Source organism: Scyliorhinus torazame, chromosome 4, assembly GCF_047496885.1.
Source record: "Scyliorhinus torazame isolate Kashiwa2021f chromosome 4, sScyTor2.1, whole genome shotgun sequence".
Lineage (NCBI taxonomy): Eukaryota > Metazoa > Chordata > Chondrichthyes > Carcharhiniformes > Scyliorhinidae > Scyliorhinus > Scyliorhinus torazame.
The window spans coordinates 190,185,087-190,209,391 of record NC_092710.1 but is presented as its reverse complement, the minus strand read 5'-3'; the positions used below and the strand labels follow the sequence as shown (position 1 = coordinate 190,209,391).

The window sequence follows — 24,305 nt, the reverse complement described above, 5'->3', positions numbered from 1 at the left end:
CCCAAAGTGTATCATGGAGTTCACCTGACCCACAACATTTAATAGATTGTGGTATGGGGAGCACACGGCCCACTCTACAGGTGTGGTACAGCAGGTATGGAAAATTATTTTTAAAAGCAAAACAATGTTTATTCTATGAACTCAAGTTAACCTTTTTAATACATACGGTGAACATCTTAGCAACCATTAATTCAAATACAACCCCCAAACAATACAACACTGAGTAATCCTTAAGCTGTCCATTTAACATCCATAAGACTTAAAAAAGAACTTTTAACAGAAGCACATCAGGTGAAAGTCACTACTGAGAGCTGTTATTAGTTTTAAACCACCAAAGGATCCATTTACAGTTTTTAGATTACAGAGAGAGCGATTAATACCCCTTCCGGCTGTGACTGCAACTATCCAGCTCTGAAAACGAAACTAAAACACACCCTGCAGCAAACAGCTTAAAACGAAAGTAAAAAGCTGGCAGACAGACCAGCTCCACCCACTCTCTGACATCACTGCAGTAATAAACACCCATTTCTTAAAGGTATTCTCACTACAGATATTTATATACATACCCATTTATAAACACCCATTTCTTAAAAGGTACTCTACAGATATTTATATACATACCCATTTCTAAACACCCATTTCTTATAGGTACTCTCACAAGACACATATACCTCGAAAGTAGTATTATTATTTACAATACCTTATCCAGAGGTGATAGCACAATGAACCAATTGGCACATAATTACCACCATAATGCTACAAGGCAGAACCTGCTGAAAAATAATTCATTCAAATATGCTAATCTACTCTATTTTGATTACCATGATGGATAACCTGACTTGCATCAACAATAGTCAGTGCCAGTCTTGTGAGGCAGAAACTGGTAGTGACCACGGCAGTTGTGCAGTAAATGTCAACAATTCAAAAGGAGCAAAATAACAGTCAATGCAAAGTGATTTTTTTTTTTTTAAAAAGGGTTATTCCAAGAGTACACAGATCTACTGTTATACATTTAATATAATATTTATATACACACACACACAAGAGCTTTCCAAATGCAACTATGTGATTTATGATAAATTTTACTTTGAAGATTTTAAAAACTGAAAATTAAAAGTAATCAGAACGAGAATATGTTTTACAATTATTGCTGTAGTGTCTGCATTGGATCAAAGAAAAACATTCGCATCAGGATGCTGCAGATTTAAGTTAACCAATAAGAGGAGATGTGGTGGGGGAGGGGTGATTGTTCACATGCTGTTATTATGGAAACCCTCCAGCAACACTACATGCATTGATCTTCCTAAGGTCAGGCAAATTTAATGCTAGATTTTTTTTTAAATCACCATTTTTGTGAAAGGCTGCTGATAAAGCTTGACAAGAGACTTTCGCACATTTGAGAAAAAAAAATACAGCGTTCTCTGAAAACTTAATGCCAAGTCTTGAAAAACACAAGGAAAGGAAATGATAACAGTGGAAGCTGCAGAATTTGGAAAATTCAATTACTTTAGTTGAATAAGACACAAGCTGCTATCGCAAGTCCTCACAATTAAAAAGGCAACTATGATATAAACCATGGCTGAGTGAGTTTGTATTTTAAAAATTCTAATGAAAATGTAGTCAATATATGTTTAGATTCTTCACAAGAGCTTATATTTCCTCAGAGGCCTCTGTTTATTAAAAAATAGATGTCCGTGTTCAAAGTAATGGTATAGTCACATCAAGAATTTATATATGTACTTACACTCAAGACATATTTTATTTATAGGTTTGTACGCATTTTAAAATATTAAAGAGACAATCACGTCTTCAAATTGCTTACTTCTCGGTTAGTGTTGAGAGCTTCTCCACCCCCAATGACACAAATGGTGTTCATTAAAATCTCATCATGGTATTAGTTCCATCTGTCCTAGCTGAGGAAGCTGGTTTACATAGAGCTTCATCAACATGCATGAGTTAAAATATGGTGGATCAGACCTTCTTTATACCTTTTAGACAGGATAAAGAAGCATAAACAAAGATGAAAAGTATATATTACACTGCAGTAACCCACCCCTGGACGTCATAATTCAGACTCTATGTCAATTTAAAAACTCAACCATTAACCACATGGCTTACTTAAAAACATCCTGGGCTGTTTTTCAGATATTACACAAATTCTTAACAAAGAGTTAAAAATTGATCAGCATAGGGCAATTAATCCAGTTGCCAATTTATTCTTAATCATAAAACGACACGAGTGATTACAAGTAATCTTACTATCTTTTGTTGATATTTATAAAATGGTTTTAAAATAGTCATCTAAATCATCAATTAGATTATAGCTTAAAATTCAAATCCAAGATTTATTTTGTTAAGAGAGATATTTTTCTGATGACCGGTGACCATGAGAAACTGCACATCCTTCAAATCAGATGGGGCATACACACCTATAGGGATAACAAACGTTACATGTGAGGAAAAAGATGCATTTTGCACTTCACATTTTGCTGCAGTGCACAAGATTGGCTTCATTTTGTCCTCTCCTTGCGCTAAATTGTCATTTACACAGGGGAATGTGTAGGAGGAGCAAAAGACAGCAATAAATGCAGTTTTATGCTAATGATCCTATTCTTAGTTAAATTAAAGCAGGAAGCACCTTAAAAAATTGCTCTTACTAAAATACACCAGCCCTTTCGTTTTGGTCGGATTTCTTTCCAAATTATTTGGTCATGGAAAGGGGACAAAGATTATGCAAGATAAGACACAGGGTGGTTGGTGAATGGTTGGTTGCTACTGTTGACATCTGGTTCTATCAGAGAAAAGATAACCTTATATATGGAGTAGAGAAGTTAGAATTTTCAAATGCCGAACTGCAACACAGCAGAAAAACACATCAACTTAAAAAGGGCAAAACAGGAACTTAACTAAATTAGCAAATAAAACACTGGCATCAATCTGTCTAAAAGGTACACATTACCCACCAGCAACACAGTAATGCATTGGCCCTCATTCCTGAACAGTAAGGCATTATTAAACTATTCAGATTAATACCATACTATATAATAGTGTCTTCTAAATTAAGACAATGCAGTATTATTAGAGCTACTGGCTACAGTGGAACTCAAGGAATGGTAAACTGCATAGAGGGATTTCCAATTTGTGATTTCCAATTCCTATCACTTTACAATCATGGACAACTTGTATTTATATAGTGCCTTTAATATAATAAAACTTCCCAAGGTGCATTAGAAATCAAAATATGATCAAATTAAATTGGGAAATGCTGTGTCAACCCCTATTATTCCTACACTTTCTTATTGTTTATCCACAAGCTACCTAATACCTGTACAATCCAAAAAAAAGATCACATCTATTTAATAAAAAACTTCATTAAATATCTAAACTTGGTGGATTTGAAATAAAATTTATCAACCATGTTAACCAAAGAATGAATAGTGTAGAACATTGGAAACTAAGCAAATAAAACTACAGTAAATTGTTATAGCAGCTGACATTATGTCTGACGCTGCTCAAACAGTCCCTGGTGGCCAACATGGCAGAAATATAGTGGAAATTCTCCATCAGACTATTCTTAGCTGTGCGAACAATTGAGCCTGTTGGAAAAGAAACTATCCACAATGCTGACCATCTCCCTTTAAACTCAATCTGGTTAATTGGGATTGAAACCACATAACATTGATTGATTCAGTGATAACAGTAGTTTTCACATTCAGGCTTTTCTCTCAGACTTGGGTACGGTCTGTTAGTTGGTGTCATAATGTCAGACATGCATTTAGAGTTATGGCCACACTACCCAAGCCTACTGTAATGTAGCTGAGGGGGCATCATAGATAACAGCCATGGAAGTAGTGCTAGTACAACAATAATAAAGTCTGGGTCAATGAGATATTGTGTTTTAGCCTTTCTGGGTTTGATATTGCCATTTCTCAGTCATCGTTCTGTACCTATTTTGCATTTTACCACTATTTAATTTCCTTTTATTTTCCCCATAATATACATTTCACGGGAGTTACCTCTGACTAGAAACAGTTTCCACCAGATAGCATGGCCATTCCTTTGGTAAGTTTTTGTGCCCTCATGGAGTTAAGAGGATGAGCTGTACAAAGCCAGGTACATTTTCTTTTTATCTGAGATGCGGATGCCCAAGGAGATGGCCACACAGCTACTGTCAATGTTGCTTGGGCATGTCCAAATATTAATTTCACTAGGGAGTCAATCTAGGAGCTTTCCTAAATTTTGAAGTTAGACCTCCAGGCATCATTTGCAGCTGGGACAACTGTACCCACAATCTACTGCGATGTCTTGAATTTCCGTGTGACTTACTCCTTTCAATCTACTTCAAGTAGCATAGGTGGGATCAGCCTGTCTGCAGTGCACCAATCCATTGATGGATTATTTGATACCATGATCTTATGGAATGGCAGAGCAGGCTCGAAAGGACAGCACGTATAGAGAGGTGGTCACACTGCAGGCTGAGACTCCACAGACAGGAAGGGAATGGGTGACCATCTGGCAGAGAAAGAACACTATGCAGGTAGAGCAGCAATCCCCAGTGGCCATTGCCCTATAAAACAGATATACCGCTTTAGACACTGTTGCGGGGATTGGGGGGGGGGGTTCTTAGGGAAAAGCAGCCAAATTTGTTGCACCACGGTTGGTTATGCTGCACAGGAGGAGTAAAAGAAGTGTGAGAATGCAATAGTCAGAGGGGATTCAGTTGCAAGGGGAATAGACAGGCGTTTCTTTGGCCACAATCGAGACTCCAGGATGATATGTTGACTCCCTGGTGCTAGGGTCAAGGATGTTTCAGATCAGCTACAGGACATTCTGGAGGGGGAAGGTGAATAGCCAGTGGTCCCATTACACATTGTACGAATGACATAGATAAAAAAGGGATGAAGTCCTAAAAGTAGAATGTAGAAAGTTATGGTGAAAGTTGAAAAGTAGGACCTTAAATGTAGTGATCTCCTTAAAAAGTAGTGATCTCAGGATTACTACAAATACCACATGCTAGTCAGAGCAGAAGTATCAGGATATATCAGATGAATACGTGGCTGAAGAGATTGTGCACGGGGGAGGGTTTCAGATTTCTGAGACACTACAACTGGTTCTGGGGAAGGTGGGACCAGCACAAAGTGGATGGGTTGCACTTGGGCAGGACTGGGACTGATTAGGGGGATATTTGAGAGACTGGTTGGGGAGAGTTTAAACTGAAAAGGCAGGGGGATGGGAACCGATGCAAGGCATTACAGGGGGAAAACACTGACAAGAACAAAGGACAGAAAGGGGAATAAGAAAAGTGATAGGCAGTAATCAAGGGTCAGAATCAAACAGGCCACAGGGAAAAATACTGGGAACGGAGCAGGGAATGTAAAAAAGTCAAGCCTCAAGTCTTTGTACCCTAATGCAAAGGGCATTCGCAATAAAGTGGATTAATTAATCGTGCAAACAGATGTAAACGGGTATGATATAGTCGGGATTATAGAGTCATGGCTGCAGGGTGACAAGGGATGTGAATTGAACATCCAGGGGTATACGGTATTTAGGAATGACAGACAAAAAAGGAAAATACGGCGTGATTGCATTGCTGCCTAAAGTGGAAATTAACGGAATAGTGATGAAAGATATTGGGCGAGATTCTCCGACCCCCCGCCGGGTCGGAGAATCTCCGGGGGCTGGCGTGAATCCCGCCCCCGCCGGTTGATGAATTCTCCACCACCGGATATTCGGCGGGGGCGGGAATCGCGCCGCGCCGGTTGGCGGGCCCCCCCTCGATTCTCCGACCCGAAAGGGCCGAAGTCCCGCCGCTAAAATGCCTGTCCCGCCGGCGTAGATTAAACCACCTTCCTTACCGGCGGGACAAGGCGGCGCGGGCGGGCTCCGGGGTCCTGGGTGGGGCGCGGGGCGATCTGGCCCCGGGGGGTGCCCCCACTATGGCGTGGCCCGCGATCGGGGCCCACCGATCCGCGGGCGGGCCTGTGCCGTGGGGGCACTCTTTCCCTCCCGCCTTCACCACGGTCTCCACCATGGCGGAGGCGGAAGAGACTCCCTCCATTGCGCATGCGCGGGAATGCCGTCAGCGGCCGCTGACGCACCCGCGCATGCGCCGCCCGGAGATGTCATTTCCGCGCCAGCTGGCGGGGCACCAAAGGCCTTTTCCGCCAGCTGGTGGGGCGGAAAGCCGTCCGGCGCGGGCCTAGCCCCTTAAGGTTGGGGCTTGGCCCCCAAAGATGCGGAGCATTCCGCACCTTTGGGGCGGCGTGATGCCCGACTGATTTGCGCCATTTTGGGCGCCAGTCGGCGGACATCGCGCCGATACCGGAGAATTTCGCCCAGTAGCTCCGATTATGTCAAATCTGTATGGGTAGGGCTGAGAAACATTAAGGAGCAAAAAACCTTAGTAGGGGTTGTATATAGATCCCCAAAGTGTTGGGAATGGCAGTAAACAGGAAATTAGAGATGCATGCAATTAATAAACATCTGTAATTATGAGTGATTTTAATCTGCATATAGATTGATAAAATCAAATTAAGATCAATACCATAGAGGAGGAATTCCTGGCGTATGTATGAGATGGTTTTCTGGACCAATACGTGAAGTACCAACCAGGGAACAGACCATCCACGACTGGATATTGTGTAAAGAGAAAGGAATAATTGCAAATCCTGCTGTGCGAGGCCCCTTGGGAATGAAAGACCATGATATGATGGAGATTGACATTGCTAATTCTGAGACTGGGATCCTGAATCCAAATAAAGGGAGCTACAATGGTATGAGGCGCGAGTTGGCTATGATGGATTGGGGAACGTTACTTAAAGGGATGACGGTGGATAGGCAAGGCAAACATTATAAGCGGCATGGGTAAACTGTAGCGATTGGTCATTCCTGTCTGGAGCAAAAATAAAATGGGAAAGGTGGCCAAACCATGGCTTACAAGAAAGATTAGAGATCGTATTAAATCCAAGGAAGAGGCATACAAATTTGCCAGAAAAAACAGCAGACTTGAGGATTGGGAGCAGTTTAGAATTCAGTAAAGGAAGACAAAGGGATTGGTTAAGGAGGGAAAAATAGAATACGAGAGTAAGCTTGCGGGGGAACATAAAAATTGACTGTAGCAGTAAAGGTTTACCAACATGATTCCTGGGATGGCAGGACTGACATACGAGTTAGCATTATATTCGCTGGAGTTTAGAAAAATGAGGGGGGGGGGGGGGGGAGTCTCATAGAAACCAATAAAATTCTAACAGAACTAGACAGGGTAGATGCAGGAAGGAATTTCCCGATGGTAGGGGAGTCCAGAACCTGTGGTCACCAGTCTAAGGATATGGGGTAAACCAATTAGGAGATAGTTCTTCATCCAGTGAGTGGCAAGCCTGTGGAAGTCTCTACCACAGAAAGCAGTTGAGGCCAAAATATTGTATGTTTTCAAGTAGGAGTTAGATATAGCTTTTGGGGCTAAAGGGATCAAAGGATACGGGGGGGGGGGGGGGTGCGGGGGGAGAACAGGAACAGGTTACTGAGTTTGATGATCAGCCATGATCATAATGAATGAATGACGGAGCAGGCTCAAAGGGCTAAATGGCCTCCTCTTTTTTATGTGTCTATAATGAGCACATGCCTGTACAAGGATGCAAAAGAGAGTTGCAACAAAAGTCTGCATTTTAGCTAGGGGGCAATTGGGGAACCCCCCTATGAAGAAATTTGCGTGATACCCAGGCCATTTTGACTAGCCAGCCTCATTTAAACAGACCAACCGCAGTCAGACTGGTTCTGTAAAGCAGTGTCAAGAGATCTTTTTCTCAAAGAATAACTCTATAAGACAAGTATTCTTCTGTATAATTGCTATTTAGATTGGATTTAGAGCTGAAATGGTCTATTTTCTTGTTGTTTAAGTGTTCTTTACTCATCACATATTCTACCTGAGGACCATGTATGATTCACCAGGATGGGAATTACGCACTGCAAATAGAATTGTTGAGTTAAAGGTCATTCCAATCCGACTTTGCTTAACATCTAATCTCACTCATATTAACGCTATCCACTCCTTAATCTAAAGTATTCTTCTCCTTGAGACTCATCATGAAACACATGAGCATTTGGGGTACAGTGTGCCCCACTGGTCACCAATTCAAGAGATCCTGGAGCATGCAAATTCCATCAGCTTACACACTCATCATTAAACCAATGGTGCCGGCGCTGACTCGACCACATTCATCAAATAAATGACAGCCATATAGCCAAAGACAGTCTGTATGGTGAACTGGCCACTGGGTTATGCCCTACTGGGTGTCCATACGTCTTCGACAAAAATGCCTGAAAGTGAGTTATGAAGGTGGGAGACGGATACTGATGACCATGATCTCTGGAGATGGACTGTTTAGAGGGCTACAGTCCATGGTGTGATGAATGCAGGATTTTAGATATATTGGATTATAAATATTTGGTGAAGTAAAGGTCAAAAGCCTGGGTTAGAGTATGTTTGACTGCTGCAGTCATGTTTTTAAAATAATCTTGGGTTGAAAGACAAAGATTTTAGGAGCCCGAGGTGCAATTGACCATTGTAAAAACCTGGGCTTTTGCAATCTTGTTTTGATTAAGAGGGTTCCCTGGGAGTTAATTAGATTTCAGCTTGGTGAGATGATGTCATTGCTGGGTGGAGCTATGACATCAGGTATTTTGAGAAAGCATTTTCAGTTGAGTTCTGATCTGACTGAAGCTGAGACCAAGTAAGGCGGTTTGTTCTGACTGCAAGCTACTTAAAATAGATTAACTGTATTTAAAGCAGTGCAGATTTGTCTGAGGACAAGGGGGAGTTGAAACAAGCCAGTTGAAAACAGCCAGAGTCAGATCGGTTCTGTAAAGCAGTGTCAAGAGATCTCTTTCTCAAAGAATAACTCTATAAAGCAAGTATTCTTCTGCATCATTGGTACTTAGAGTGAATTGAGAGCTGAAATTGTCTATTTTCTTGTTGCTTAAGTGGGAGTAAAGATAGCAAGTAAGTATTCACTGTGTTGAATAGCATTGTTTAAGGGTAATTGGAAGCTATTTTCAAGTGTGATGTTAAAGATTTTAATACACTGTTAGTAATAAAGTTTTGTCTTAAAATACCATATCCCTATTTCTTTGTGCAATCACTCCTGGAGCAAAGTATCCTTTCCTCACAGTCTTACAAAATTAGAATCAAATTTTGGGGTTTCAGCCCAGTATTCTAGCCACTGTTGGGGGCTGGTGTGGGATCATAATAATTGGAAGAGATGAGCAGAAATAAAAAGCTCAGCTGACCGAGAAGAGGGCCCAGAGGAAACAGAAGCCAGTGAATGGAGCACCTTCTCAGCCCACTGTCTTCCTCTGCAGCAAATGTGGCAGAGACTGCCATACTGGAGTGAGGCTCCTGAGCCACACTAGGCCATGCTTAACACAGAGTTGGCCGCTAAGGCGCAAACCAATGTCTCACGAGATGGAAGGCTGCCACGGAAGTGCCTTTTTTATTTCTATGGGCTGTTTAAAGTCGGAGATTTTAATTCCAATTAATCATGTGGAACGGACCTCAACAGTTTGATTGCCATGTTTGATAAGTATTCTCTTACCATCACAATCTATTAACCTACAAGCACCTTTCCATTTCACATGATTCTCATCAAATCTGCTGAAAGTCTGCCTCAGATGATCTTATAGAATACCTCAGTGCTCTCCCAGACCTGGGCCTTGATGAAATCCCATCTCCCTATATGTAAAGCTTTCAAATGCATAGTAAAAGAAATGGAATTACAGTACCTTTTAAAGCAAGAGGATTGATGCATAGCACAGATGGCAATTTGGGATTTTGCCCATAGAGCAATTGATAGGGACTATATCTTCCAACCATCTGGAGTGAATTTTGTGCCTGAACCACCCATGCCAGGGCGGTTGTCAACTCGCAGTATGGTTGATCAACTAAAATTTTATGCAGCATTTCATCAATCACCACATGATTCCTTTCTCAGAGTTTATTACGGAAAAAACTTTCAGGTGTGATATTCATAACTATGATTTTCATGTTTTCACACACATCTCAGAACTAGTCATTGGCAAATGTACCTCAATTAATCAGTCAGAAACTTTAATTTAAGTCTGGTCGCTATCCATTACTCCAAGTATTATTGTAGAAAGACTAAATCTCATTACCAGGTCTACAAAACGCAGAATGAAAATATTGTCTTTGTCCCATACCTTTGGTTCTATCTGTCTCGGGAACATTAGGATGTGACGGTATCCTACACTAATTCCAGATATCCCACTAATCTCTATTGACTCGCTCTTCACCAATCACACCAGCATTTTCTAACCTCTGACAGTTGTGGTGAGCAGATTGCCTGTGTAACTTCCAGACTATTTGTTTTTTTTTCTCTCCCCAATTCCTACCCTGATGAGAAATATCAGGTTTTGTTAAGGGGATTCAATAATAGGCTGACTGGGTAAACTGGAGATCAGAGATCCACTTATTTTCCAAAAATAATTGCCTCATCGTGCTCCATGTCAAGTTTTGAAACGCAAGCTGCACCTAGCACAACATAGTTGAGCGAGTCCACAATCACAGGACAAAAACTTTATGACCCAATCATTTGCTCAAATTCATCATTATTTTCATCCTCAGAACTCTCTTCACCATGTGTCATTGTGAGGACCGCCATGTTGGGCTATTCACGACATATCACACCTGAAGCACCTATCAACTGTTCCTTGGGCATTCCTAGGATTTATTCACCCTTTATTCCAATTCGGTCTTCTGCTGTAATAGCCAAATCTGCTAACGGTGCTGTCAATCCATTTGGAAATCCGACAATCTGAGTCCTTTATCTTTGTGTCACTGTGGAATGTCCCATTTGGTCCACAAATGCTGAAGGATTTGCAAGTCAGCAGACATCTAATAGCTTTTCCTTGAACCAAACACCAATTAGAACAATTAAAACCAGTAGTCTGTTCAAATGAGACACCTCAACATTACCCAGCAATTTAAATACAATACTGATCCAGGGGTCCCAAAATTAAATATGGTCAATCTTTCATATGGATTCCATAGGTTCCATTCTATAGATATACTATTTATCTCCAAAACGTAGAGAAGACTGATGATGTCTCATAGGCAATTCACATATCATCTTTCTTATAAATTCAATCCATTAATAGTAGGTCCAAACCTTCATCATTGTCCACTGACTAACATCCAGCTCACAACATACAAGAAAAACGAGAAGTAAAGTCGGAAGCGACAATGCCAAAGCCATACCTCATTTTCTCCTTGGTAGACACACAATCAATATCCGCAAAACAACTCCATTGTTTGGTTAATCATATGGCTCGGACTCCAAGAATATTAGAAGGTGATCATACTCCAACAATAACTTGCTTTCTGCCATTTTCCACTGGAATTGTAGTTTTCTGTCTGAACATCCTTTTCTTAGCAAAAACAGAAAATACTGGACAATCTCAGCAGGTCTGACAGCATCTGTGGAGAGAGAATGGAGCTAAGGTTTTGAGTCTGGATGATTTTTTCAAAGCTTTGACAAAAAGTCAACCAGACTCAAAATAATAGCTCCCTTCTCTCTCCGCAGATGCTGTCAGACCTGCTGAGATTGTCCAGTATTTTCTTCTTTTGTTTCAAATTCCAGCATCCGCAGTAATTTGCTTTTATCCTTTTCATAGCTTATATCCTTATCCTTTTACAATGTTATATTCCAGAAAGCCAGTTGGTGAAGGACAGAACTAGATCCAATCTTCATATACTTTTATAAGCATTTACTTACATAGTTACACATTACAAACATGCACCTTCTAACCCAGAACCACAGTTTCAGTCTATGTCTATTTATAGGGGTGTAAGTGAATCCTAGTTGATGACCACCACCTGCATACAATTAAAACACAATTAACATACAAATAACATTTAACATGGTTTATTAGTGCCATCCTCCTTCCCAGGTGAGTGTTCAGGTCTCAAAAACCTTTAACCTTTATGTTATGAGCTCATTTTGGAGTTACTGGGGACATCATTAACATTTGTCAACCAGCACCACTGTATTAGGCAAATTATAGATGCATTATTTGCAAGAGCAGCAATGACAACTTCTTTTATATAAACAATTGGTACCGGTGTGACAGGGCGCTGTAACTTTGCAAAATAGCAAATTCCCAACAGATCCAAAGAGTCACTGATCCTATTCATGTTTCCTTGTCCAATATAACCAACTACTTCAACAGTAAAAGGATCACATTTTATCAGCATACAACTTGTTTTCCACCAGAAGTACAACATAATTCAAGTAAATTATTGTTTTCCTTAAGTGTGGCCAGAGACTTTGAGCGTGATTTAACGGAAATGAAATAGAGTCCCATGTCGCACGTGTTTAGCCTGGTGTTCCCAGCAAATAGCAGCGCCAAGACGACCTCGCAATTAAACGGGTCTCTGCTTCATTTCTGGGCCTCAGCGAGGAACAACCCGTCGTGGCCACACTCAGTCCCATTTCGTGCACTAAGGAGGTCCGCTCGGCAGTGCAGCAAAAGATCGAGATCTCTACACACCCCACCACAGCCCCCGGACACGTCTCAACCTACTGATTAGAGGTCCCCCGCACCCCACCTCATAAGGACAAGGCACCGCTGGGCCCAATCCCTGGCATGGGCAAGATGCCACCTGGACACCTTGGCACTGGCAGCCTGGCACCATGGCAGTGCCACATGGGCATCCTGGCATCATCAGTGTACCATCCTGCCCAGAGCCCGACCACCCAGGAGAACACTCCTCCCAAGGTGCCAGTACGCCTGGTCCACGCTTGTAGAAACCAGTGCGAAACGGGGTCTGCTCGGGGTCTCTGAGGTGAGGCCATTCGATCCCGGGCACTGGGTAGATCCAGCGTAGACATATTCAAGTGAAACTAACTGCTCACTTGAATATGCAAATCTGGATCCCGCCCAGATCGTGATACCTCTAGAGATCCCGTTCAGTATTTTGCGAAATTTACCATCCTCATCACGTCCTGAGTCAGGTTCGGTGAGGCCAATAGATCACACACTTTAATTCTAAAACAGTCTATCATACCAACATCCTTTGTCTCAGCATGTTTCCTGGAAGCAAAAGTATTCTTCTAGTACCATGGCTCAAAACACTGGCACAGTAGTCCATGGAGATAAACTGAGCACTGTCTTAGAGGAGGGCCAATCCAGCCCTAGTGTATTTGTTGAAAACACTGACAGATCAAAAACATGCTTTAAATGTCTTTTGGTTAGTTGATGTCCTGCAAGGTAGTCTGGCCAGAATTTCAAAGCCATTAAAGTACCATGAAGAAGTGTAATGTAAAGTAAGTTGAGTATCACATATTCTTGGTGGCTCCCATTATTGGTTGATCAGGTGAGGTCACTATACACCTTGGGATCTCGCAACGCTCCATATCAAGCAATATGGATTATTTTTAACTAACTTCTCATTGCAGTAATTCCACTATTACATCTGAAAACAAGGGCATTTCTATTCTCCTGTAGACCCAGCAATCATTCTGTAATCTCAGATCTTTGCTTCAGAATAAAATAATATTGATGCCATCTGCCCTTATAAGCTGCTGAAAATCTTTAAATCTTCCACTAACTCACTAGTTGCCATCCCAACATTCACAAGCTCCCAATCAAGGGTTGCTTCTGATATTTGGAGCCCAACCAAAATTTCATAATGAGGTTGACTGTATAAATTATGGTGGGTTGGTGCTCACCATATTGAAGACACACAACCCTCTCCTTTTGTCAGCCTCACACCCAGTTAGAGACTCACAGTTGTTACTTCTTCTCATTGCAACTAGCAAACCACATTTATTCCATTGTTTACACTTCTTTTCCCCTCATAACACAGCTAACTTTATCAAAAGTCCAAGTCTGTGCAAGACATCAATATTGATCTCCTCGATGGAAAAAGAGTAATCTCATATGTGTTCCTTTATTCATATATAACTTCCAAACTTCTTCAGCCCACTGTAGTTTTCCTCTTCCCCATCTTAATGCAATAACGGACATAGTGCCTCTGGAAATGTTACCTCTTGCCCCTCAATTTCTAAACATAACATCTTGCATACAAATTCCTAGCTGCTTGCTTAATATGACTCCCACTTGAACTCAATCTTGCTGAAGCAGTGGAAATTATGGAATTACTTAGCTTCCTCATTAATCCCTTATTCCAACAATTTGTAGACTTTGTAAACACAAGCTTGACATCACCGTCTCCATTCAGTCCGTTCCTTCTCCCGCTATTCCCAGCAGTTTCCTGCACGGACGTCCTTACTCCCATAACTAGGATTCCTCTTATTAAAATAAAAGGCATGACTTATCTATATTATTTAGACTCTGTACTTCACCACGTAGAATATTTCCTACCCCCCCACCCCACCCGCCAAGCATTACAACAAACAGTTCAAAACCGACAAAAGCTTCCTGCTTAACCACCCAAGCATTTCACTAAGGTGCAGCTGATCGGCAACTGTAATTTCAGCACAAGATTGACAGAAACCCTACAGAAACTGCGGCGACGGTGGCGTAGGGGTATTGCTACTGGACTAGTAATCCAGAGACCCAGGGCAAGATCTGGGTTCAAATCCCTCCATGGTGAATCCTTACCTGGTCTGGCCTACGTGGGACTCCAGATCCACAAACAATGTAGTTGACACTCAAATGCCCCAGGTGCAGCAGGCGGTGAAGAAGGCAAATGGTATGTTGGCCTTCATACCAAGAGGACTCGAGTACAGGAACAGGGATGTCTTGCTGCAATTATACAGGACCATGGTGAGGCCACACCTGGAATAGTGTGCAGTTTTGGTCTCCTTATCCAAGGAAGGATGTTCTTGCTCTGGAGGGAATGCAGGGAAAGTTTACCAGACTGATTCCCGGGCTGGCAAGACAGCTGTATGAGGATAGATTGGGCAGGATTCTCTGGCAGCACCTGTCCGGCGACTGGAGAATCCTGTCCAAGGTCAATGGACTTTTCCATTGTCCATGTCTCGCCCTTGTCCATCTTGCGGCAGGCAGGGCGGAAGAATCCAGTCCATTGAGTCAGTTAGGATGTTATTCGCTGGAGTTCAGAAGAGTGAGGGAGGATCTCATAGAGACTTATAAAATTCTAACAGGACTTGACATGGTAGATGCAAGGAGGATGTCTCCGATGGTGGGGGTGTCCAGAACCAAGGTCTCAGTCTGTGGGTACCAGGCAGACCATTTAGGACAGATAGGACACATTTCTTCAACGAGAAAGGTGAGCCTGTGGCATTCATTGCCACAGAAAGCAGTTGAGGACAAAACATTGTATTTACAAGAAACAGATATAGCATTTGGAATGAAGGGGATCAAAGGACATTGGAAGGGGGGGGGGGGGGGGTTGGAGGCAGAATTAGGCCATTGAGTTTGATGATCAGCCAAGATCGTAATGAATGGAGGAGCAGGTTCAAAGGGCTGAATGGCCTCCTCATGCTTCTATTTTCTCTGTTTCTATATTTCTAAATGGAGGACAATTAGGAACAGGCAATAAATGTTGCCCCAGACCGCGATACTCACATCCTATAAACCAAAATGAAAAAAATAGCCATTGGTGTCACTTCCTTTGGATTGCCACCAACCTTTTGCTGAAATTACATTATTAGCCAATCAAAAGGCAAAACAATTAAAATTGTATGGTCTCAGACTAGCAACACTGCACAAACTGACGGAGGAATGGGAACTGCCGACAGGGCAGAAAATGAGACACCTGCAAATAAATGACTTCTGGGCAGCACTGGTTAGCACTGGGACTACGGCGCTGACGACCCGGGTTCGAATCCCGGCCCTGGGTCACTGTCCGTGTGGAGTTTGCACATTCTCCCCGGTCTGCGTGGGTTTCATCCCCACAACCAAAAGGTGTGCAGGCTAGTGGATTGGCCATGCTCAATTGCCCCTTAATTGGAAAAAAAAATAATTGGGTACCTAAATTTATTTAAAATAATAAAGCACTTCCTCCGCAAAGAGACGGTAGGGTACCCCGGGGCCCCGGAGACTACACTCTTAGAGGACCTGATAAATACAGTCAGTAAAGAAGGGGGACTCTGTGGGAAAATGTACGGACAGCTACTGGACAGAGCCTGAACACCACGGGATGAGGCCAGACGGAAGTGGGAGGACGAACTGGGGACAGAAGTTGGGTGGGGAATCTAGAGTGAGGCACTTAGCAGGGCCAACTCCACCTCCTCCTGCGCAAGGCTCAGCCTCATGCAGTTCAAAGTGGTGCACAGAGCGCACCTGACCAGAACACGAATAAGCAGGTTCTTCCCGGAGGTGGAGGATAAATGTGAGCGGTGCCAGAGGGGCCCGGCCAACCACACCCGCATGTTCCGAGCTTGTCCCAAACTTGCTGGGTTCTGGACAGCCTTCTCCGAGGCAATGTTTAAGGTTGTGGGGGTGAGGGTGAAACCATGTCCAAACGTGGCAATCTTCGGGGTATTGGAGCAAATAATGGGGAAAGAGGGCCGACATCCTAGCTTTCACTACCTCGTCGCACGCCGGAGAATCCTGCTCGGCTGGCGATCAGCAGCACCGCCGACAGCTGCAGACTGGCTCGCAGACCTTTCAGAATTTCTCCACCTGGAGAAGATTAAATATGCCATCCGGGGGTAGGAGGAAGGTTTCCTAAACGCATGGGAGCAGTTCGTTGGCCTGTTCCAGGACCTGTTCGAGGCCAGCAACAGCAAATAGATGGGAAACGGGAAACTTAGAAAGAAAAGGGAGGGGACAAAGAAAAAGAAAAAGAAAGACAGGGGGGAACCGCAGGATGGTGCAACCCGGGGGGAGGGGAAGATGAGAAAAGGCTGGAGAGATACAAAAGGGACAATGCGGGAGGGAGGGAGGGGGCAACCCCCCCTCCCCCCAACCCCCCTCTCCAGTCACAGGGGAAACACTGCCAAAGCTGACGGGGGAAGAAAAGAAAGGGGGGGTCAGTGAAGAGCAGGTGGGAGGGACCACATGCCAAGCCAGATGGCAGAAGACTGTATATAGGAGAACTTAAGGGAAGGAACAGACAAACCTTTCTGTATAGTACAGTGAATGAACATGGCCAGCAATGTACATAATTGTTTATAAATTTTTAAGAATGCCAATAAAATGATTTTCTTTTTTTTTTTTTTTTTTTAATTGTATGGTCTCATCAAGCAAACAAAGGTCAAACAAAATTATCTGTGGCTATCCCACAGAGAAAGTACCTTTCTAGACATCTGTCCATTACACATGCAGCTGTTCATGCCAGCGGGATATTCCGGCCCACCAATGGCACATCTCCGCCTCGGGTTTCCCAGCGATGAGGAGTGCACTCAACGGGGAACCCCGTTGACAACGGCAGGACCATTAAAATCCCACTGGCAGGCTAGCTCCACCGCCGAAAAACACACCGCGGATTTCTCGGTAAACCCCACCCTAAGGATTGCTTCACGATCTCTTTCCGTTCAGCAATCCCATCTTATTCCCAACATGTACTCCGTGACATTAAGAACAAAAGTCTTAAAAATGACATACACGTTTTTTTTTTTATAAATCCAATTACCACCAAGTTGGATGTGGCTAACGAACTCAATCCTTCAATAATTTTAACTAACAAAAGGAGCACAATACTTACAAGAATCTCACCAAAGTCAGCTATGGATACAAATAGAATAGGAAGTAGAATGACCAGATGCTGCTTCAATAAAACAACAACAAAACTTTCTGGTTCAGAAATATTCTACTGTGTCATCGTGCTGCTTGTATCAATGCATGTTCTTGCTAATTCTGAAAACATCAACTTTACCAGCAGATACAAGTGAGATGCCCAAAAACATATATTTTTTTAAAAACTAACTTCCATTAGCAATATCTGGCCTAGATTCACTGCTCCTGTGGAAGTTCATAATTAGATTCTGGGTGCTTCCATATCCCACCCCTGCTGCGAAAGCAGGCACCAGTTTCAATTAGATTTTACTTTCATATACACAGTTAAATTCACATTCACAGCTGACAAATAAATTTGAGAAAAAGCTTTGTTTATTCCTAGAATAATTATTGACATATCTGTCCCTATTAAACTCATTCTTCTCTCAAAGCACTTTTAACCTGCCTTTGCATTTCCACAAAACAAACATCCACGCTTATTATACACAAGTTCTCCAGAATACACTCTGGAACACACAATTTGGCCAATCCACAATGGCATTAAAACATCCAGAATCTCCAACTGGTAAGATGGTGATGAATTTGCATCTGGTCTTCAAGAAGTCACGTCAGGGTGTATTGCGTTTAGTTTTTGCCTACACATTGCAGGAAAGCAACAGAATGAGCCGAAAGAAGGTCCTGAGTTATGGTCTGCCATTACTCTTTAGAGATAAGGAACACGATTAGGGTCTTGGTTTTACATGGATACAGAGAATTTGGAGATAATAGGGTCTTCTGTCAGGGAGAGCATTTGAGAACTGGGCTATTCAAAACAGAACATTTGGAAGTGAGGGGTTGATAGAATTGATTCTATGGGAGTAGTGAAACAGGGAACAGGTATTAAAAAAATAAACAGCTGTAAAATAATTAAAAGGAAATAGTTAAAGTTGGATAAGGTTGCTCAAGGGTAATGGTATCACAGAGACATTAAATAAATATTCTGCAATCGATCTTACAACTGAATGTAGGTACACCGACAACAACGTGGAACAATTACAGACAAGGAATTGGTTCTGGAGGAAGTATCAGAACTCAAGCTGAATTTGTCTTCTCAAAACATTTCTGCATCGCCACCACTTTAACCAAGCTTTTAGTCACCCCGCCCTAATATTTCCTTGTTTGGCTCAGGATCCATTTTTCCTCACGCTTATTGGGATTATTTTTTTACGTTAAAAGTGCCACATGGGGCGGCATGTGGCGCAATGGTTACCACTGGAACTGCGGCGCTGAGGACCCGGGTTTGAATCCCGGCCCTGGGTCACTGTCCATGTGGAGTTTGCACATTCTCCCCATGTTTGCGTGGGTTTCACCCCCACAACCCAAAGATGTGCAGATTAGGTGGATTGGCCACGCTAAATTGCCCCTTAATTGGAAAAGAAAAATGATTGCGTACTCTAAATTTATATATTTTTTTAAATTTTACAGAATTAAAAGTTGATGTCATTGTGCCATTCTCGAGTCACCACCTCAGACAGCTCGACAGGGTAGAAATGGAGATGTTGTTTTCCCCTGGCTGGGGACTCTGGAACATGGAAACATCATTTCAGACTGAGATGAGGAGAAATTTCTTCACTCTGAGAATTGAGAATCTTTGGAATTGTCCACCCAGAGGGAATGCTCTATCATTGAATATATTCGTGACTGAGATTGATAGATGTTCTTCTCTCTCAGGGGAACAGGCAGGAAGATGGAGTTGAGTTACAAAATGAATCATGATTGCATTGAATGTCAGAGTAGGCTAGAGGGGCTAAATGGTTTACTCCTCCTATTTCTTGTTATAGCACTATCTCTGGAAGTAGCTCTGCAATATAAATGTAGTATTCCTAACTATATTTTCACTATCATGTGCCAAGTGATGGGGAAGCGGCATTTGAGTGAGCATAAAACCACTTTATTCATTCACTGATGACGAGAAAGGCTCCAGGTTTAACTTCCAGTTTATGTGAAGTCATCTCAGGATAAAAAAAATTCTCTCATGGGACATGGGCATCACTGACACAAGGCAGCATCTTTTGCCCACCCCAATAGTCTTCAAGAAGGGGGTGGCAAACCACCCTCCTGATTAGAACAGAGTGTTGTGAGGACATCTGAGGGCAGCCAAGAGTCTACCACATTGCTATCTATGCATTCTATGTATGTTTCTATTGGGGGTAAGGCAGGATAAGGGTATCAAACTTGATGATCAGCCATGGCCATTAATGAATGGCGGAGCAGGCTCGAAAGGCCGAATGAAGTCTCCTGCTTCTATTTTCGATGTATGTTTCTATGGATCTGGAGTCACACCTGGGCCAGACTAGGCAAGGACACCAAATTTCCTTTTCTAAAGAACACCAATTAGTCAAATAGGTTATACAACAGTACAGGCATTTAACAGTCACTATTAATGATACTAGCTTTTGATTCCATATTTTATTTAATTAGCTAAATTTAAATTCCCAGCTGCCGTGGTTGCATTTGAACTCCTGTTTGAATCATTAGTCCATACCTCTGGATTACTAGTCCTGCAATATAACACAGCTAACATACCTGGTGTTACACAATTGGTCAAAGTTCCAATATTACAAAAGGACGAAATCCCCCAGCATTTCTGCAAATGAATATGCAGTTTGGACACAGGTTGGCAGCTGGATCATGATCAACTATGATGCTCATAACAGTTGGAAGTTTTGGTACACACGAGAATGGGTCATTTTGGTGAGGAACTGCAGAATGCAGTGGTCAGGTAATCCTGACCTCTGCTTTCAACAATAACATTTGCATTGCCAATGGGACAGCAATGACTGCTGAAGCATCTGCAGAAGCCATTGCTGGTTTTGGATCTTGGACACTTTGGAGATACCACTGATTCACAATGCTCGTTTGGGGAGCCAGTGCAGACACGATGACCCAAATGGCCTCCTTCTGCGCTGCAACAATTCTGTGATTCTGTGAACATTGCCATCTTGTTTACCTTATCTGGCTGTCAGCAGCCAAGAAAATAAGCTACAAATAGTGAGGAAAACTACAAACAAAAACCCAGCAGTACTTGTCCTGCACTGAACATTTATATGCTGAATATTTTCAACAGTGCCTAATGCACTTTGCAAACATACAGCACCAAAAAGTGATGCCTTTCATAATGCTAATATCCATAATGGCTTATAAAACAGGAGCTACTCATTATCTGTAAGTGGCAGGTGCATCAAATGAGAAATTCCCAATTCTACAATGCTACTTGTGTATTTAATGGAAGGGAAATTTGGACCATTGTAATATAACTATTTAGAATTTATTTTCGAAAGAGCATTTGATTAATGAAGAAATTTCATATTAGTAAGAACACCTAGAGGTACCTGAATATTCTTCTACAACATAATAGACCATTCATTATAGCACCCCTACTACATGGCACTCTTTCAACTCAAATCTCATAATACAGTGCCCCAATCTCCACAAATAGTGTTTAAATTGTCATGGTGTTAAGTCAAAGTAAATCATCAAATTTAAAAGCTGTGCATGCACTTTGCCACCAGAACCACATCAAACCGATGGAAAGAATTAGTAATCAAGGACCATCCACTCAATGATCTGTTAAATTAGTCATGACAGTGGAACTATAACTTCACTGCAAGGCCCTGGATCTTGTTAAATTATTTTCACTTAGATGAATAAAGCATTATAATTCCACATTCATTTCAGCGTCAAAACAGACCATGCATTAAAAAAAGTTTTACAAAAGGATCTAGAAGTGGAGGCTAAGTCCCACCTGACCCCTTTTATCGAACCATTAGTATTTGTTCCTGTTTATCTTACACTCAAAAGCAGAAACTGATGCTGTGATCACATCAACACACCTATGATGTCACCTTGTTGACGCAAGTCTACAAAATGGGTATCTGACACATGACACAGGCAAGGCTAAAATACTTCCAAAGATTAACCACTTAAATCACCGTATAAATGGTAATTATGAAAAACTTCCAAAGCCATTGGCCTCTGAAGCCAGTTAAACATCCAGCTACACCAATCAACAGAGCTTTGAGAAGCTACCAATCTGCACTGATAAAGGATTAATTTTGAAAACTGTCAAATTTGGAAATGGTTAGCTCTCAATAAAATCTCAACTTTTCCAGAATTCGCTGCATTTGCTATAAAGATCCAGATTATTGTTTTGTACAAAGCCTGTTTAGCCTTTTCAAACAGTCAAGAATCATCTTCAAATTTCAAAAGATTTTGTTAAATCTAATATATCTTTCAATTTAAAGATGCTGAATCCTTTATTCCGCCCCCCACCCCAGACATCTACTTAATTAAATTTAAGGTCAAAAAGTGATTTTTGGCCATTTTCAAAATATCACCTGTAGCAAAGTGCAAATAATGCCTGAAAATGGTGGGTATGTGAATAATAAAAGACTGAGGAAAGCACCTTTATTATCATTTAGAAATTTGAGTACAGGCTGATAAGATTTTTTTAAACTCCGATGAAAAAGGGAAGCCACATCTCCAACCCAGTAATCACAGCACCAATGCGATAAAAACATTTTTAAAAGCACTCTGTCACAAGCTTTTCTTAAGCAAATGAAGACAAATTCCTATGGAGAAAATACTGCGCACATTGTTGATTTCACAACTATCCGCATTCCTTGACAAAGGAAAAACCAAACGTAATGTAGAATCTTTGACGTGGATAAACGTTCGCGACGACTGTTGGGAATTGTCGCTTCAATGTTGCTAGTACATATTTGAGCTCAGATGCCATTCCAAACAGAAGAAATTCCTTCTTTACCCTGACTGTAATAATCCTTCGCCATCTTCCCATGCAGCCGCGCTGAAATCCATCCAATCTGTCTGACCTGCCTCCATGAATGCAATGCAGCCAATAATTTAAAAAAACTAATCAATCAGTATATCAAAAGATCGCCCATTCTCTTACATTAACAGCTAAAAACGGACGGTAATGTCACAATTAAATAGTCAGGCTAACCATTCATTCCCCGAGCCTGTGAAAACAAAAGTTCAAAATTTAAGTCCTGTAGCTGTAATTTTGCCCCATGGCATTTCACTCCTTCGCGAGGGTCTGTGGTGGGGTGGGGGGGGGTTGGTGGGGGTGGAGGAGGAGAAATACAAAACAGCAAGCAAACAAAGGAGGCTGTTTCAATTCAGCTGTGCCAAGTATTGCCTGGCTTTCTTTGCACTCTCTCAGCATGGCACCCTTCCCAAGCATCTCTGGCATCGCTCCAGCCAGTGCCAGTCTGTCTAATCCAGCTCCCAAAAGGTACCTTCCTGGATCGTTTCGGAAATAAACAAGATCAACCGAGCTGCCACCGGATTCTGGCAGGATTCAACTCTGCAGCTGCCAACTTCCTCACACGCTTCAATTATTTTTCATACCGATCTGCTGTGCAAAAACATGCCACTAAAAGTTTATTAAAGAAAGAGTTCAGAAGCACTAGAAATCACTCAGTGCAAAGAACTCACTCCTATCTCTCTTTCTCTCCCCATATCTCACTGGATCTGTCCACACGTGACACAAGCACCACCTGCAGCTTGGAGGACTTTGGTGGCCAACCAGTGGGCAGACTCCTTAATACCCGCTCCTGTCTCTATCCTCAAAGAATCCTGGGTAATTTCAGAGTGGCAAACCTCTCATGTTTATTTCATAAACGAGCCCATGCATCTTACTGATCTCCTTGCATGCAGAATGGTAATTATCCGCATATCAGGACGTAACTACAGTATAATTACAGCTGGTTTTAATGTCAACTTGCTTCATTTTGCATTTCCCAACAAGCCATAAGAGGTCATCAATATTCTGGTGAATGAATTATTTAGCGACCCTGTTCCTTTAGAAATAAAGATATATACTTATCACCTGTAAAGGCAGTACCCACTAAGCCATTTAAAATAAAATTTATGCATGCCTATCAAATCAACAACCAAATACAATTAAGCAGAAAATGTGGTCATAAATTAGTGTTTTTTTGCTTTTTACAATTTTCTTTGGCACCAGTATACAAACCGCAGGAACAGCTCAACACAGCAGCCTGCACACAAGAGTGGGCTGCCACTGTACCAACAAATACAGAGAACCTGCAGCCAAACTACAACAGCACGCAAGGGCGTTGGTTCAAATTACTTAAAGTTACAAATTAAGTTTCCCCACTCGGGTTGGGTTGGAAAAACAAACAATGTAAAATTATGTTCTTTCGAAAGCAAATAAAAGCAAGTCAAACCAAATGCAGATACAAAACATTTTGCCTCAATTCTGTGTGTATTAAAGTGTTAAATACTGGTTTTTACAATTTGGTGTGCTCTAATCCAGAAGTTGAAGTAATTCTGAATTAAACTACTTTTCGTCTTTCAAAAAAATCTAGGTCACATTCCAGAATTTTTCACTGAAGACAATTTTATTTTTCAAAAAGAAATTGTGAAAGAAGGAAACCTAATTCAAGCCTTCAAACCCATTTGTTCCGCATACCTGTCCTGTTGGAGATGCTGACTTATTTTGTTTCCTAACAGATATTTCTCTTTGAGCACCCTCCCCCCCCCCCCCCCCCCCCCCGCCACCCACCCACCCGACCCCCCACCTCACCATTAATTAAACA

At 42.0% G+C, this 24,305-nt stretch overlaps 1 protein-coding gene across 2 annotated transcripts in view; it reads right to left on the bottom strand.

The window, feature by feature from the left end:
* The window catches only part of msraa (methionine sulfoxide reductase Aa), a 576,857-nt gene that overhangs the window by 457,049 nt on the left and 95,503 nt on the right, over positions 1-24,305 (bottom strand). The window contains exon 1 of one of the 2 annotated variants that reach the window (XM_072499029.1): positions 22,487-22,716. The exons of the other annotated variant lie outside the window; for it this stretch is intronic. Coding sequence (XP_072355130.1) covers positions 22,487-22,511 — 25 coding nt within the window. The 5' untranslated portion in view covers positions 22,512-22,716. Of the gene's footprint in view, positions 1-22,486; positions 22,717-24,305 lie in introns of those variants that run through there. 2 annotated transcript variants of the gene reach the window in all.